This window comes from Jaculus jaculus, chromosome 10 (assembly GCF_020740685.1).
Source record: "Jaculus jaculus isolate mJacJac1 chromosome 10, mJacJac1.mat.Y.cur, whole genome shotgun sequence".
NCBI lineage: Eukaryota > Metazoa > Chordata > Mammalia > Rodentia > Dipodidae > Jaculus > Jaculus jaculus.
Genome location: NC_059111.1, coordinates 10934908 through 10947852, shown reverse-complemented (window position 1 = coordinate 10947852; position 12945 = coordinate 10934908). Strand labels below are relative to the sequence as shown.

The following is a 12945-nucleotide window of genomic DNA, read 5'->3' as shown; positions in this document are numbered from 1 at the left end:
GCGGGAAGAGAGAGAGAGAGGGGGAGAGAGAGAGAATGTGTATGGGTGTGTTCCAGGGCTTTTTGCCACTGCAAATGATCTCCAGATACATGTGCCACATTGTGAACCTGGCTTTACTGGGTACAGGGAATTGAACCTAGATGGGCAGGCTTTACAGTTGAGTGCCTTTAACCACTGGGCCATCTGCCTAGCCCATATTTTATCTCTCATAGTCAGGAAGTTTTCTTTGTGTCTTATTGAAATCTCTAAGCTTATACTTCTGAGCTTTGTTTTTGATCATGTGTAGAAGATTCATTTTAAGGCTCTTTACTGATTTCCTTTTGCTTGTTTGCAGACAAGTTGTTGCATGGCATCGACCTTACTGTGTAGATCTTGAGGAGAGTACCTTCTCACATCTGCGTTCTTTTCTTGAGAGATACTGTGATAAAATAAACAGTGAGATTCCCCCACTCCCTTTCCCCTCATCAAGGTATGTTGTAGATATGTATATGGGTATTAATTACTCTTTTGAAATTTGACTTACCACTCTTGTTTTTCTCCATATTATATGAAATGTTTTTATAAGCTAAAATAGAGATAAGCTTATTAATAGCAACTTTTTTGGTATTAAAATCATCTACAATTTCACAAATGACATTTTAAACATTCCTATTAGTTATGATAGAATTTTAAACAGAAAAGAATGTTACCCCAAATGGATATTACATGCACTTTTATGTTTCCCAGACTCACAGCAGTGTGTTTGGTTTTAGGGAACACCACAACTTCCTTAAGCTATGTCTGAAGCTGCTGTCAAATCACCTTGCTCTTGCCCTTGCGGGAGGCGTAGCTACCAGTATTCTTGGGAGGCAGGCAGGCCCGCTTCGAAATTTACTCTTTAGGCTGATGGACTCAACTGTCCCAGATGAAATCCAAGAGGTAAGAAATAGGACTTGTGAATCTATAACTCATACTACAGCTTTCCCTGAGTTGTAGCTATATGATTGATATATTCAACTGCTTGTTGGGGACAATTCCATAGCATAAAACACAGGAAAACCCTGCATGAGGAAGAAACAGCTTGAGCTAAAGCTGACCCTCAACAACTTCAATTGTATGCTTTTTCTCATTTTTTTTTCTTGGTGAATATAGACATTTGTGGTTAATTCATCCTTTAAAAGAAAGGTTAGCCAGGTATGGTGACACATACCTTTAATCCCAGCACTCGGGAGGCAGAGGTAGGAGGATCACTGTGAGTTTGAGGCCAGCGATTTCACAAAGTGAATTCTGGGTCAGCCTGGGCTAGAGTGAGACACTACTTTGAAAAACCAAAACAAGCAAAAAATAACCAACCCTCTTCCCCCAAAGGGTGGGTGCCATTTCTGACCTTGCCTCCTACCAGTTTGGATTTCTCTCACGTATGTTCGTTTTTCATTACATTGCAGTTATGGTTATATTTGCAAACATGTTTATCCTTTTCTTTGAAAGGCGAGTTTCTGAAGGTGAGGACACAGTGTCCTTAACTGAATCTACTGCGTGGCTTGGCCAATTGTAGTAACTGAATAAGTGGATTAAGTCATGTAGTGGAACCCCAGTCAGAGCTATGAGATAGACATTGGCTTCAAGAGAAATAAGTGGTTGGAATAGAAAGGCGTGTTAATTTCTTCTTTTGTTGCTATGACAAAATAACCGATGAAAGCAACTAAGGAAGGAAAGGTTTGTCTTGCTCACAGTGTGAGGGTGCATGGCGCAAGCAGCTCTGACAGTGGCAGCAGGAGCCAGTTGTGCCTGACGCAAGAAGCAGAGAGAGGTGACTGGTAGTGCTCTGCTCATTTCTCCTTTCCCCTATTTATTCAGTCCAGAACCCCAGCTTCTAGGATGGGCACCCATATTCAAGGTGGGTATTCCTTCCTCAGTTATACCTCTCTGGAAACACCCTCACATCCCCCACCAGAGGTCTGTGTAGTGTGTGGTTCTAAATTGTCAAGCTGACTGTGAAGATGAACCATCACAGTGACTGTGTCAGGTGTAAAGATAGTAATTTTTTTTTAATTTATTTATTTGAGAGCGACAGACACAGAGAGAGACAGATAGAGGGAGAGAGAGAGAATGGGCGTGCCAGGGCTTCCAGCCTCTGCAAACGAACTCCAGACGCATGCGCCCCCTTGTGCATCTGGCTAACGTGGGACCTGGGGAACCGAGCCTCGAACCGGGGTCCTTAGGCTTCACAGGCAAGTGCTTAACCACTAAGCCATCTCTCCAGCCCAAGATAGTAATTTTTAAATAGTACACATCTAAATAACCAGTGGATCAAAGAGAAGATAAAGAAAATTTTAAAATATTTTGAGTTAGAGGAATACAAAAACACTACATGGCTGGGTGTGCATCTCTAATCCTAGCACCTGAGAAGATGAGGGAAGGAGCATATGTGTTTAGGCCAGCCTGGGCTACATAGTGAGACCCTGCTTTGAAAAAAAAGTGAAAACAAAAATCAGAAAACTGGCAGAATATAGCTACAGTTACTATTTGTAGGAAAAATTGTAATCCTTTTGTTTAATATAGATCTCAATTATGTAATTTTCCACTTTAAGAAATTAGAAAAAATTGAGCCAAATAAAACAAAAAGCAAGCAGGAAAACAAGAAATAATATGGATCACAGTAAAATTAAAGAAAGGATAGGAAACAGTTGAGAAACAAAATGTTAGTTCTTCAAAAGGATTTTTTAAAAAGAGCTAGACTGACCAAGTTGGAAAGAAAGGACTTGAATCAGGAATAAGCAGAGATTACTATTCACCCTACAGAAAAAAAGGTTATAAGAGAATATTTTGGGGCTGGAGAGATGGCTTAGCAATTAAGGTGTTGCCTGCCAAGCCTAAGAACCGAGTTTGACTCTCCAGGTCCCATGTAAGCCAGATGCATCAAAGTGACACATGCATCTGGATTTCAATCACAGTGGCTGGAGGCCCTGGGTGTGCCACTTCTCTCTCTCTCTCTCTTGCTTTCTCATTAAAAAAAATAAACAAACAAAAAAAAATAAACGAGGAGGTAGATTATTAGTTTCTTTTAATTCTAGCTGTTAGAGAACATAAGAATTTTGAAAAGATTATTGGTTTTTTTTCCTGCACAATTTTTTTTTCAGTATATAATTCAAAGCATTAGAAACACTGACTAGTAGGAACTTGATTATCAGAACTACAAAGCACTGTGTATTTTATCTAGTCCAGCGCTTTGCTTTTACTGATAAACTGTTCCCCACCTGAGCTAATGCAGCTAACGGTTCCATATGCTGCTCCTGCTACCCAGACCTTGGGCTAACTTGTTGATTGCCTTTGAATGTGTCCACACACAAGTCACAGTTTTAGTTCTTTTTACCATCACTCCATCCCTCCCTCTTTCTCCCTTCTCCTTGTTTTCTGTTCATTCATTCATGAACTCAGAGCTGGTTTTGAACTCAGTAAGTAGCTAAGGATGAACGTGAAATCCTGATCTTCCTGTCTGTACTTTCCCAGTGCTGAGGTTACAGGTTTGCACTATCTTGCCCGCTTCTGCTTCCTTTAGTATGTGATTCCTTCCATAATTATAACTATTAGTTCAGGGTCTCCCCCCCATTAATCCATATGCTTAAAGCAGGCCCTTTGTCTTAATCATTTCTATACTTACATCACTTTTCTTTTCCAGTGCAATAAAGTTAACACTATATATTTGCTAAGTGATAATTAAGTAACAACTGAAAAAAAAATTGTATTCTAAGCTATCTAAAGGACTTTCGTAATTTCCTTTTTGGCACAACAGTTTCTTTAGACTTCTGTGGTCATAACCATCAGTTGTATTCACCTTCCATGTGTTGTTATTAAGAAGAAATGAATCAATACACTTTCCTTTTTTTTAATGTTATTTATGTGAAAGAATGGGTACACCAGGGCCTCTGGCGCAACAAATGAACTTTGTGCATCTGGCTTTACATGTGTACTGAGGAATAAAACCTAGGATGTTAGGTTTTGCAAGCAAGTGCCTTTAACTGCTGAGCTATCTTCTCAGCTTCACTTTTCTTTTTTTTGATGTTAGGTGGTAATTGAAACTCTGTCAGTGGGAGCAACCATGCTGTTACCTCCATTACGAGAGCGGATGGAGTTACTTCATTCTCTTTTACCCCAAGGACCTGATAGATGGGAAAGCTTATCTAAAGGACAGGTAAGGCTGTGCATGGCTTCTAGGTGAAACAGTAATATCACAAAAAGTTGAACTATGTAGAAAATCAGTTACAATGTGTTCATGAAGTAGTACATAATGGGCCAGTTAAATCCCAACTCTTTAATGTTACGTGTTGGAAGAATTTTCTTTGGTAGAGTAAGTTTTAATTTATTAAATTTGGGGGGGGACAGTTCTTAAAGACTACTTTTTCTAGTATTAATTACTGATATCAGATGCCTTGTGGCTTTTTGGTAATGTGCTGAGTTGAAATCAGTCACGTGCTGCTGCTGTTCATCTGTGCACAGAATTGTATCTGGAATTGTTTATCTGAAAAGTAAAAGATGACTCTTAGTAAAAAGCATTTGAGGTATGAGCATTCCTATTTTTTCATTTCTGTTATATTAAGTACATTAAAATAAGTACATTTTTGCTGAACTAAGTTGAAAAGTCTACTGCAGAGCTAGGCTTGAGGAGAAAAGCATTTACTGACAATATAATACCTACAGATGCTTTCCATTGAGTATTTTTTTAAAAATTTGTTTTTATTTATTTATTTGAGAGAGGAAAAGAGGCTGAGAGAGAAAATGGGCATGCCAGGGCTTCCAGCCACTGCATACGAACTCCAGATACATGCGCCACTTTGTGCATCTGGCTTACATGGGTCCTGGGGAATTGAACCAAGGTCCTTTGGCTTTGGATGCAAGTGCCTTAACTGCTAAGCCATCTCTCTAGCCCTCCATTAAGTATTTTTTATTAGTTTAGATTTCAGGGCTGGAGAAATGGCTTAGCCGTTAAGGCATTTGCCTGTGAAACCAAAGGGCCCAGGTTCGATTCCCCAGGACCTACATAAGCCAGATGCACAAGGGGCACACACATCTGGAGTTTGTTTGTTTGTGCCTGGAGGCCCTGGTGTGCCCATTCTCTCTCTTTCTCTCTCTGTCTCTCTCTGATTGCAAATTAATAAATGAAATAAAATAAAAACTAAAACAAGTTTAAGTTCCAGATGATTTATTTTAAGTATTAGAATAAACAATCTTCCCTGGTAAATGTAGAATAATGCACAGTATGATTTATCTGTTATTTCCTAATTTGATGTACTTATAGTGCTTAAATTATTATGCATAGTATGCTATTTTAGTTTTGATGTTATATTATAATAAAGAATGAAATAAAAATATGTAAGTTACATTTTCCAAATGGTACTGATTGGGCAGTTTTTCTTATACACTTTCTGAAGATTTTTATTTATTAGGCTGTTAAATGGATTAGTTAGCATCATTAGTATAACTTTTTCTAAAATTCTTTTTTTATCTTATTCTAATGCATTTGAAGCTAATTAAGTATTCCCTTTTCATTGATCTTCAGAGAATGCAACTGGATATCATTCTGACAAGTTTGCAAGATCATACCCATGTAGCCTCTCTGCTTGGCTATAGCTCACCTTCTGATGCCACCGACCTCTCCTCTGTGTGTACTGGCTGTGGAAACCTGTCAGATCAGCCTTATGGCACGCAGAGCTGCCATCCAGATACTCATCTGGCTGAAATTTTAATGAAGACCCTCTTAAGAAATTTAGGATTTTATACGGTACCTCCGTATTTCATTCTATTAAGAGAATAATAAATGGGTAGGGATCTTTTAGGTCAAGGTATTTTGATATCTTACTATGTTTGCACAAACACAATATAAATAGAATTTTATTTTGTTTTACTTTTTAAAGTTCAGAGAGATTTTATTAGGTTACAGGAAAGAAAACAAGAGGAGAGATGATGAAGAGCCTCCTATCCATGAAAAGGCAGGAGGGGGTAATGCCCTTAAATAGAATTTTAAAACCCTTCTCTGCATAGAGGGAAATGTCACGTTTCTTGAAATATTGTACAGGCCAAATAACATGTAACTTAAAATTATAGATTGTCTTAAAATTTTACTAAGTGGGGCTGGAAAGATGGCTCAGCAATTAAGGCACTTGCAAAGCCTAATGATCTGAGTTCGATTCTTCAGGACTCATGTGGGTAAAGCTAGATAAACAAAGTAGTGCATGCATCTGGAGTCTGTCTGCAGTGGCTAGAGACCCTGGCACACCCATTCTCTCTGCCTGTCTCTCTTTCTCTCTTTGCTTGCAAATAAAAAAAATAACAAAATTTTATTAAATGTGACTCAGTGTTAATATTGAAGAATAAACAGATAAAATAGTTTTTTAAAAAACATTTGAATATCTATATGTTATTTTAGGATCAAGCATTTGGTGAGCTGGAAAAAAACAGTGATAAATTTCTACTTGGAGCGTCTTCTTCAGAGAACAGTCAGCCTGCTCACCTTCATGAACTGCTGTGCTCACTACAGAAACAGCTGCTTGCATTCTGTCATATGAATACCATTAGTGAGGTTTGTTAGTCTTTGCTTTTCATGATATTCTGCCATAGACCTTGAAGCTCAGATACTTGGTTTGTACTTTGAATCTTTCAGAATGCTAATTTAGCTTTTTTTTTTTTTTCTCCTTAGAACTCAAGCAGTGTGGCATTGCTTCATAAACATCTTCAGCTCTTGTTACCTCATGCTACAGACATTTATTCACGTTCTGCAAACTTACTCAAAGAAAGTCCTTGGAATGGCAGTGTTGGAGAAAAATTAAGAGGTGAGTTTGGCCTTGGATCTCACATTTAAACCAGTGGTTATGGAGCCACAGTCATTTGGCTTTTCCAAAGTCTCAGAAGGGTCTGAAGCCTCTGAGTGGGCGAGGAATGATCTTGGGTCTTTTCTGTTGAGGATCCCTTTTCTCTTGATTTAAGGCTCCTGGTAACACTGATGGATCTTAAACAATTCCATCATGACAATTTAATTAAAAGGTTTTGAATGATATAAACTCTAAAAGATTAACTTTAAATGACATAAAGTAGGGCTGGGGCATGAGGACTTGTGTTTGATCCCCAGAACCCATGTTATGATTACTTATAACCTCAGTGCTGGGGAGGCAGAGACCTGTACCTGCTGACCAACCAGTCTAGCCTAATAGATGAGCTCCAAACCAGCAAGAGACCCTATCATACAAAGGTAGATGGTGTACCTGAGAAATGATACCCCAAATTGTCCTCTGACCTCCATATGCATAGACATGGATACCACACAAAGAAATTCCAGGTCAGACTGGTCTATATAGCAAGTTCCAGGTCAGTCAGGGCTGCATGATGATGCACTGTCTCAAAATTAAACAACAGAATGACTAATGAAATTACCTAAAGTAAGACTTTTATGTATTGTGTTTTTTTCCACCATTTGCCATTTTGAAATGGTCTCACTGAGCCCAGGCAATCCTTCTGCCATATTCTTCTTTGAAGGCGTGAGCCAAACACACATAGCCTTTTTTCCTTCTTGAAATACTTTCTTCTCCAGGTTTTATAGCCAAAGTCTTGCTTCTTCAAATATGTTTCTGACCTTCTCTTCTTGAATGTGCCATTTAATGTTGAGGATCCTGTAAGTTTTGCTTGTAGTCATTTTCCTTCCTGAACGGGCTTATCCAGTCTTAATGGTCCTAACTGTGAAGTATGTGCAATAGCTGCTGCATCTGCCTGTAGCTGAGAACGTCTTTCCTGACCCCAGAGCCTTTCTCCAGTTGTCTGCTGGGCATCTTCTTGGTTGTTCCAGTAGCAACGAAGATTTTTTATCTTTCTCATCCCAATTCATCTCTGAAATTTTCCTGCTGAAAAAAATCAAAGAAACCAGCTGAAACACTGAAATTGCTGCTTATTAGCTGCTTCCCTCTGGCTGTTCTGTGGTCATATTAGTTCCCCTCTGAAGATTCCCTTAGTTGCAGTGTACAGTGGAACATTGGAACAGATTTGATTCAAAAGTGATGCCCATAATAAAATATTTTATGGGGATCTTAATTTTAAAAAAGTAAATTTGGCCAGGTATGATGGTACATGCCTTTAATCCCAGCACTCAGGAAGCAGAGGTAGGAGGATCACCATGAGTTTGAGGCCACCCTGAGACTACATAGTGAATTTCAGGTCAGCCTGAGCTACAGCGAGATACTACCTTGAAAAACAAACAATAAATAAGTTTGGTTTAAAAAAATACAATGAATTTCCCTCAGTATACCATTACCACTACAGGGCAGGAAATTTTGGCTGGTTTTGGCTGTGACTGTCTCTTACCTACAACAGTATTTGGTTTATTGTAGGTACTCAATAAACATGTGAGTAAATTTAAAAATGAGGATGAATTAATGGCTGAGAAATTAACAATGTATTTTAAGGAAAGCACTTAGTCCATTGAGTTTATTGGCATGCTAGATGTGTATGCTTTTTCATCAAGTACCCATTGGCAGTATTTTCTGAAAGTGGGTATATACTAATGTGACAGCCAGCTACCAAGTAGGTGATAAAAAGGAGTTATTGAATTAGTCTACTCTCTTTCCAAACTAAAGAAATGTTCCTTGGTTATTTTTTAAGTTTGAAACTATTGATTCACATTGCATTTCTTGCCCTTCATAGATGTGATATATGTCTCAGCTGCAGGCAGTATGCTCTGCCAGATTGCTAACTCCCTACTGTTACTCCCGGTGTCAGTGGCTCGTCCTTTGTTGAGTTACCTCCTCGATCTCTTGCCACCTCTTGATTGCCTTAATAGACTCCTGCCAGCTGCTGCTCTTCTAGAAGACCAAGAGTTACAGTGGCCTCTTCATGGTAAGTATGCCTAGTGAATGGTTAAACGATATTGAGAAGTTTGTCTTCCTCTGGCACACATCAAATAAAATATATGACCATGTAGATATTTCATGCAGTCAAAAAGATAACGATTATCTAATGAGACTATAGTCTAAAGTGGGCACCTTACAGGGAAAGTTGCTTGTTTCTGAAAATCACAAATAGTATCTTTGTAATCATCATTGGCTCTAAGACCTTTTTTGGAAACAGGGTCTTACTCTAGACTAGGCTGGCCTCAAGCCTCAACCTCTTGAGTGCTGGGATAATAGGTATCATTTGTGGTTTTAAAAATCTCTTAATGTACATGTGGTTATACCCACTTAAAAAAATTATAACATCGTGTTTTCCTTATTAATTTTATTGGAGGTTTGTACATTTAATTAGTCTTTATAAATAATTGCTTTTTAGGTTTTTTTTTTTTACTATTTATTTCACTGATTTCTATTCCTATTTTTGTGATTATTATTTTTTAAGTGAAGGACTTTTAAAAGGAAATGTAGAGTAAGAAATCATGAGTCAGGGTCTTAGTATAGAACAATTCTGAGGAACTGGGCATGGTGGCACATACCTTTAATTCTAGTATTTCAAAGGCAGAGAGGTAGGTGGATCACTATGAGTTTGAGGCCACCCTGAGACTACATAGTGAATTCCAGGTCAGTCTGAGCTAGCATGAGACCCTACCTCGAAAAACTGAAGGGGAAAAAAAAAACATTCTGAAGGCTGGAAAGATGATTTTTGCAGTCAGGCGCTTGCCTATGCAACCTTAGGACCCAGGTTCAATTCCGCAGCAGCACATGCATCTGGAGTTTGTTTGTAGTAGCGAAAGGCCCTGGTGTTACCATTCTCTTTCTCTCATAATAAATAAATAAAATTTTAACAAGTTATAAAAAACAATTCTGAATTCAAGCCCTAAAAACAGTAATTCATATTGTTGGTTTTTAAAAAATTTTAAAACATTAATTTATTTGCAAGGAGAGAGGGAAAGAGAGAATGGACACATTACGACCTCCTGCCACTACAAATAAACTTCAGATGCATTGCCGCTTTGTACTTCCGGCTTTACATGGGTACTAAAGAATCAAACCTGGTTAGGCTTTGCAGGCGAGTGCCTTAACCACTGAGCCATCTTCTCACCAGCCCAATACTGTTGCTGTTGCTTTAATTGATAAGCTCTTGTGTATGTTTTAGAGAAATGAGCTCAAAAGGCTCACCTAAGATAATAATATTTGATCTGGACAAGATAGAATCTGTTGGGAAAATTTTGGCACAAGCTATTTAAATGTCTATCTTAAAATTAGAAACTTTTCAAAGGAAAATTTATTTCATGGTATAACATCTCTTGAATATATTTTTAATTGGTATCACATATGTGTGTGTGTGTAAATAAAGATCTTGTATATTTTCATTATTTTTTGCTTTTATATGTTATTGCAGTACAGTAAGTTAGAGAGTATAAGCTTTTTTTTTTTTTTTAATTTTTTATTTATTTATTTGAGAGCGACAGACACAGAGAGAAAGACAGATAGAGGGAGAGAGAGAGAATGGGCGTGCCAGGGCTTCCAGCCTCTGCAAACGAACTCCAGACGCATGTGCCCCTTGTGCATCTGGCTAACGTGGGACCTGGGGAACCGAGCCTCGAACGGGGTCCTTAGGCTTCACAGGCAAGCGCTTAACCGCTAAGCCATCTCTCCAGCCCGAGTATAAGCTTTTTAATCTTAAAAGTAAAGACACAGTTGCTACTGCTCTTTTCTTTAGGAGGACCAGAAGTAATCGACCCTGCCGGTGTGCCATTACCTCAGCCAGCTCAGTCTTGGGTGTGGCTTGTGGATCTGGAAAGAACAATTGCTCTCCTCATCGGGAGGTGTCTTGGTGGCATGCTTCAGGGCTCTCCTATGTCTCCAGAGGAACACGACACTGCCTATTGGATGAAAACACCACTTTTCAGTGATGGTGTAGAAATGGACACTCCTCAGTTAGGTAATATTCTTTATACCTTCTTTGCAGACCTCATTCTGAGTTTCCTGAACTAAGGCAATTACAACATTAGCAGTACAGGGAAGCTAAAACTATAATGTCCAGCTCTCAGGAAAAGAAACAATTGAACTCTTCAGCATGCTGTAGGGGCCCCAAGAGTTAGGAAAATGTCGGTCTGGAGCCAAGTATGGTGCCTTACACCTGTAATTCTAATACTTGAGAGGTTGCTACAGGAGAACTGCCCCCAAGTTAAAGACTAGCCAGAGCTACATAGAGAGTTCCAGGCCAGCCTGGACTGTATGTAAGATTGTCTAGTCCTACTCGTTATACTTGACACTCATTTTGAGCAAGTCATGGGGAATATTTATTTGTGTCAGGGGTAATGAAAGCACTTCACAGAATACCATGCATTGACTTATGAGTGCCCAGCTTTCAAACACTACGTAGATGTTCGTTGTAGTCTTATTTTCCTCTCTTGAGATTCCCTCTTCCTCCCTTATCTCCCATTTCTCTACTGTGCTGGATCTCAGTGTGGATGTAAGGACTTATTCAGCTTCTCAACAGATAATCTCTCTCTCTCTTTTTTGGGGGGGGGAGGGGTTGCAAGATAGGGTCTCACTCTGGCCCAGTCTGACCTGGAATTCACTCTGTAGTCTCAGGGTGGCCTTGAACTCATAGTGATTCTCCTACCTCTGCTTCCCAAGTGCTGGGATTAAAGGTGTGTGATACCATACCTGGCCAATAATCTCATTATTTATCTAGAATTGGTACTTTAATCTTTCTGAATCTCTGATTTTGATTCCATGAAATAATGAGTAGGGTTAGATAGCCAATATGGTATTATTAAACATAAAATTTATTGTTTCTCTGATAAGAGCGACTCAGAGTATCCACAAAATAAAGTAAGAGAGAAATAGGAAGGTAAGAAGGGGATGAGAGTGAGACTAGGGAGGAGGAAGGAGAAAGGAAAAGGGATAAAAGGAGAAAAGACACCAAGACAAAATGAGACAAAGATTCTACTTGAACAGGTGGAACTATGATAAATTGGAGTAAGGGAAACAGTTGAAGAATTTCTTCTTTTTCAAATAATCTATATTCATCATTTCCCTTATGAACTAAAAGTGATTTTGGCCCTGGCTGCTGTTTACTAAACTAATGTTCATGATATATATGCACCATACATGCATCTGCCATTTTCTTGTTGCTGAGATAAAACTCCTGACCTGAAGCAGCTTATGGAAGGAAAAGGTTTAATTTGGTTTATACTTCCATAGGGTAGAGTCCATTGTGGCGAAGAAAGCATAGGGGAGCAAGAAGCCAGTATCACCTCATCATACCAGGACGGTCAGGGGAGGAAGTAGAGAGATGAACCCCTAGTCTCTAGTATCTAATCATTTAAATATGATAATATATGTTTAACAGCATATAACTACTAATATCATTTCAATCAATATTACATAGAAAAGGAATATAGAAAAGAGAAATATCTTCTTAATATATGTATCCATATTCATAAACACTTAATAAAATAGGACATAAACACTTGTGGCAATTACCAGTCCAGGTTTCTGTAACTGGTCATGTGGCCTTAGCTTGTATTTCTACCTTCTTTACACTTTCTGCATTGCCTTCACTCTCTGCAAGCACCTCAGCAGGTCTTGGTTCTTCACCTGGAGGGGTGACCCACACTTGCATTTCTGAAGGGTCTGAGCTATTTATCACCCTGCCTTGATTGGATTGTTATAGTTTTGCATTGACCTTGATCATAGGACATGGTAACATCATGAGGCACCCTAAAGGGCCTTCTGCACCCAGATATACTCATCCTACCTCCATTGTAGAGGAACATCCAGTTTTTCTCTGATAGTCTGGGTCAGTCTCCCCTGCTGGCACCATAACTCCTTTTTTAACCTGTTCACTCCAGGACATCAGCAGCCTAAAGTAGCCCGGGTGTGTGTGTGGGGGGGAGTCTTAGTTTCTAGTTCTCTGGAATGATTTTTGTGCCTCCCAGCTAAAACACTTCCTGCCCTGAGATCAGAAACTTCTAGGCCAGCAAAGCATAAGTTTGTGGGAATAGGAAGCAAAACTTTGGCT

At 38.9% G+C, this 12945-nt stretch overlaps 1 protein-coding gene across 7 annotated transcripts in view; it reads left to right on the top strand.

Moving 5' to 3' along the window:
- Herc1 (HECT and RLD domain containing E3 ubiquitin protein ligase family member 1) overlaps positions 1-12945 on the top strand; it is a 200464-nt gene that overhangs the window by 69014 nt on the left and 118505 nt on the right. For all 7 annotated transcript variants that reach the window (XM_045160355.1, XM_045160353.1, XM_045160356.1 and 4 more), the window contains exons 11-18: positions 335-469; positions 753-918; positions 4046-4171; positions 5537-5758; positions 6404-6556; positions 6674-6806; positions 8665-8856; positions 10633-10854. In XM_045160355.1, coding sequence (XP_045016290.1) covers positions 335-469; positions 753-918; positions 4046-4171; positions 5537-5758; positions 6404-6556; positions 6674-6806; positions 8665-8856; positions 10633-10854 — 1349 coding nt within the window. The remainder of the gene's footprint in view (positions 1-334; positions 470-752; positions 919-4045; positions 4172-5536; positions 5759-6403; positions 6557-6673; positions 6807-8664; positions 8857-10632; positions 10855-12945) is intronic.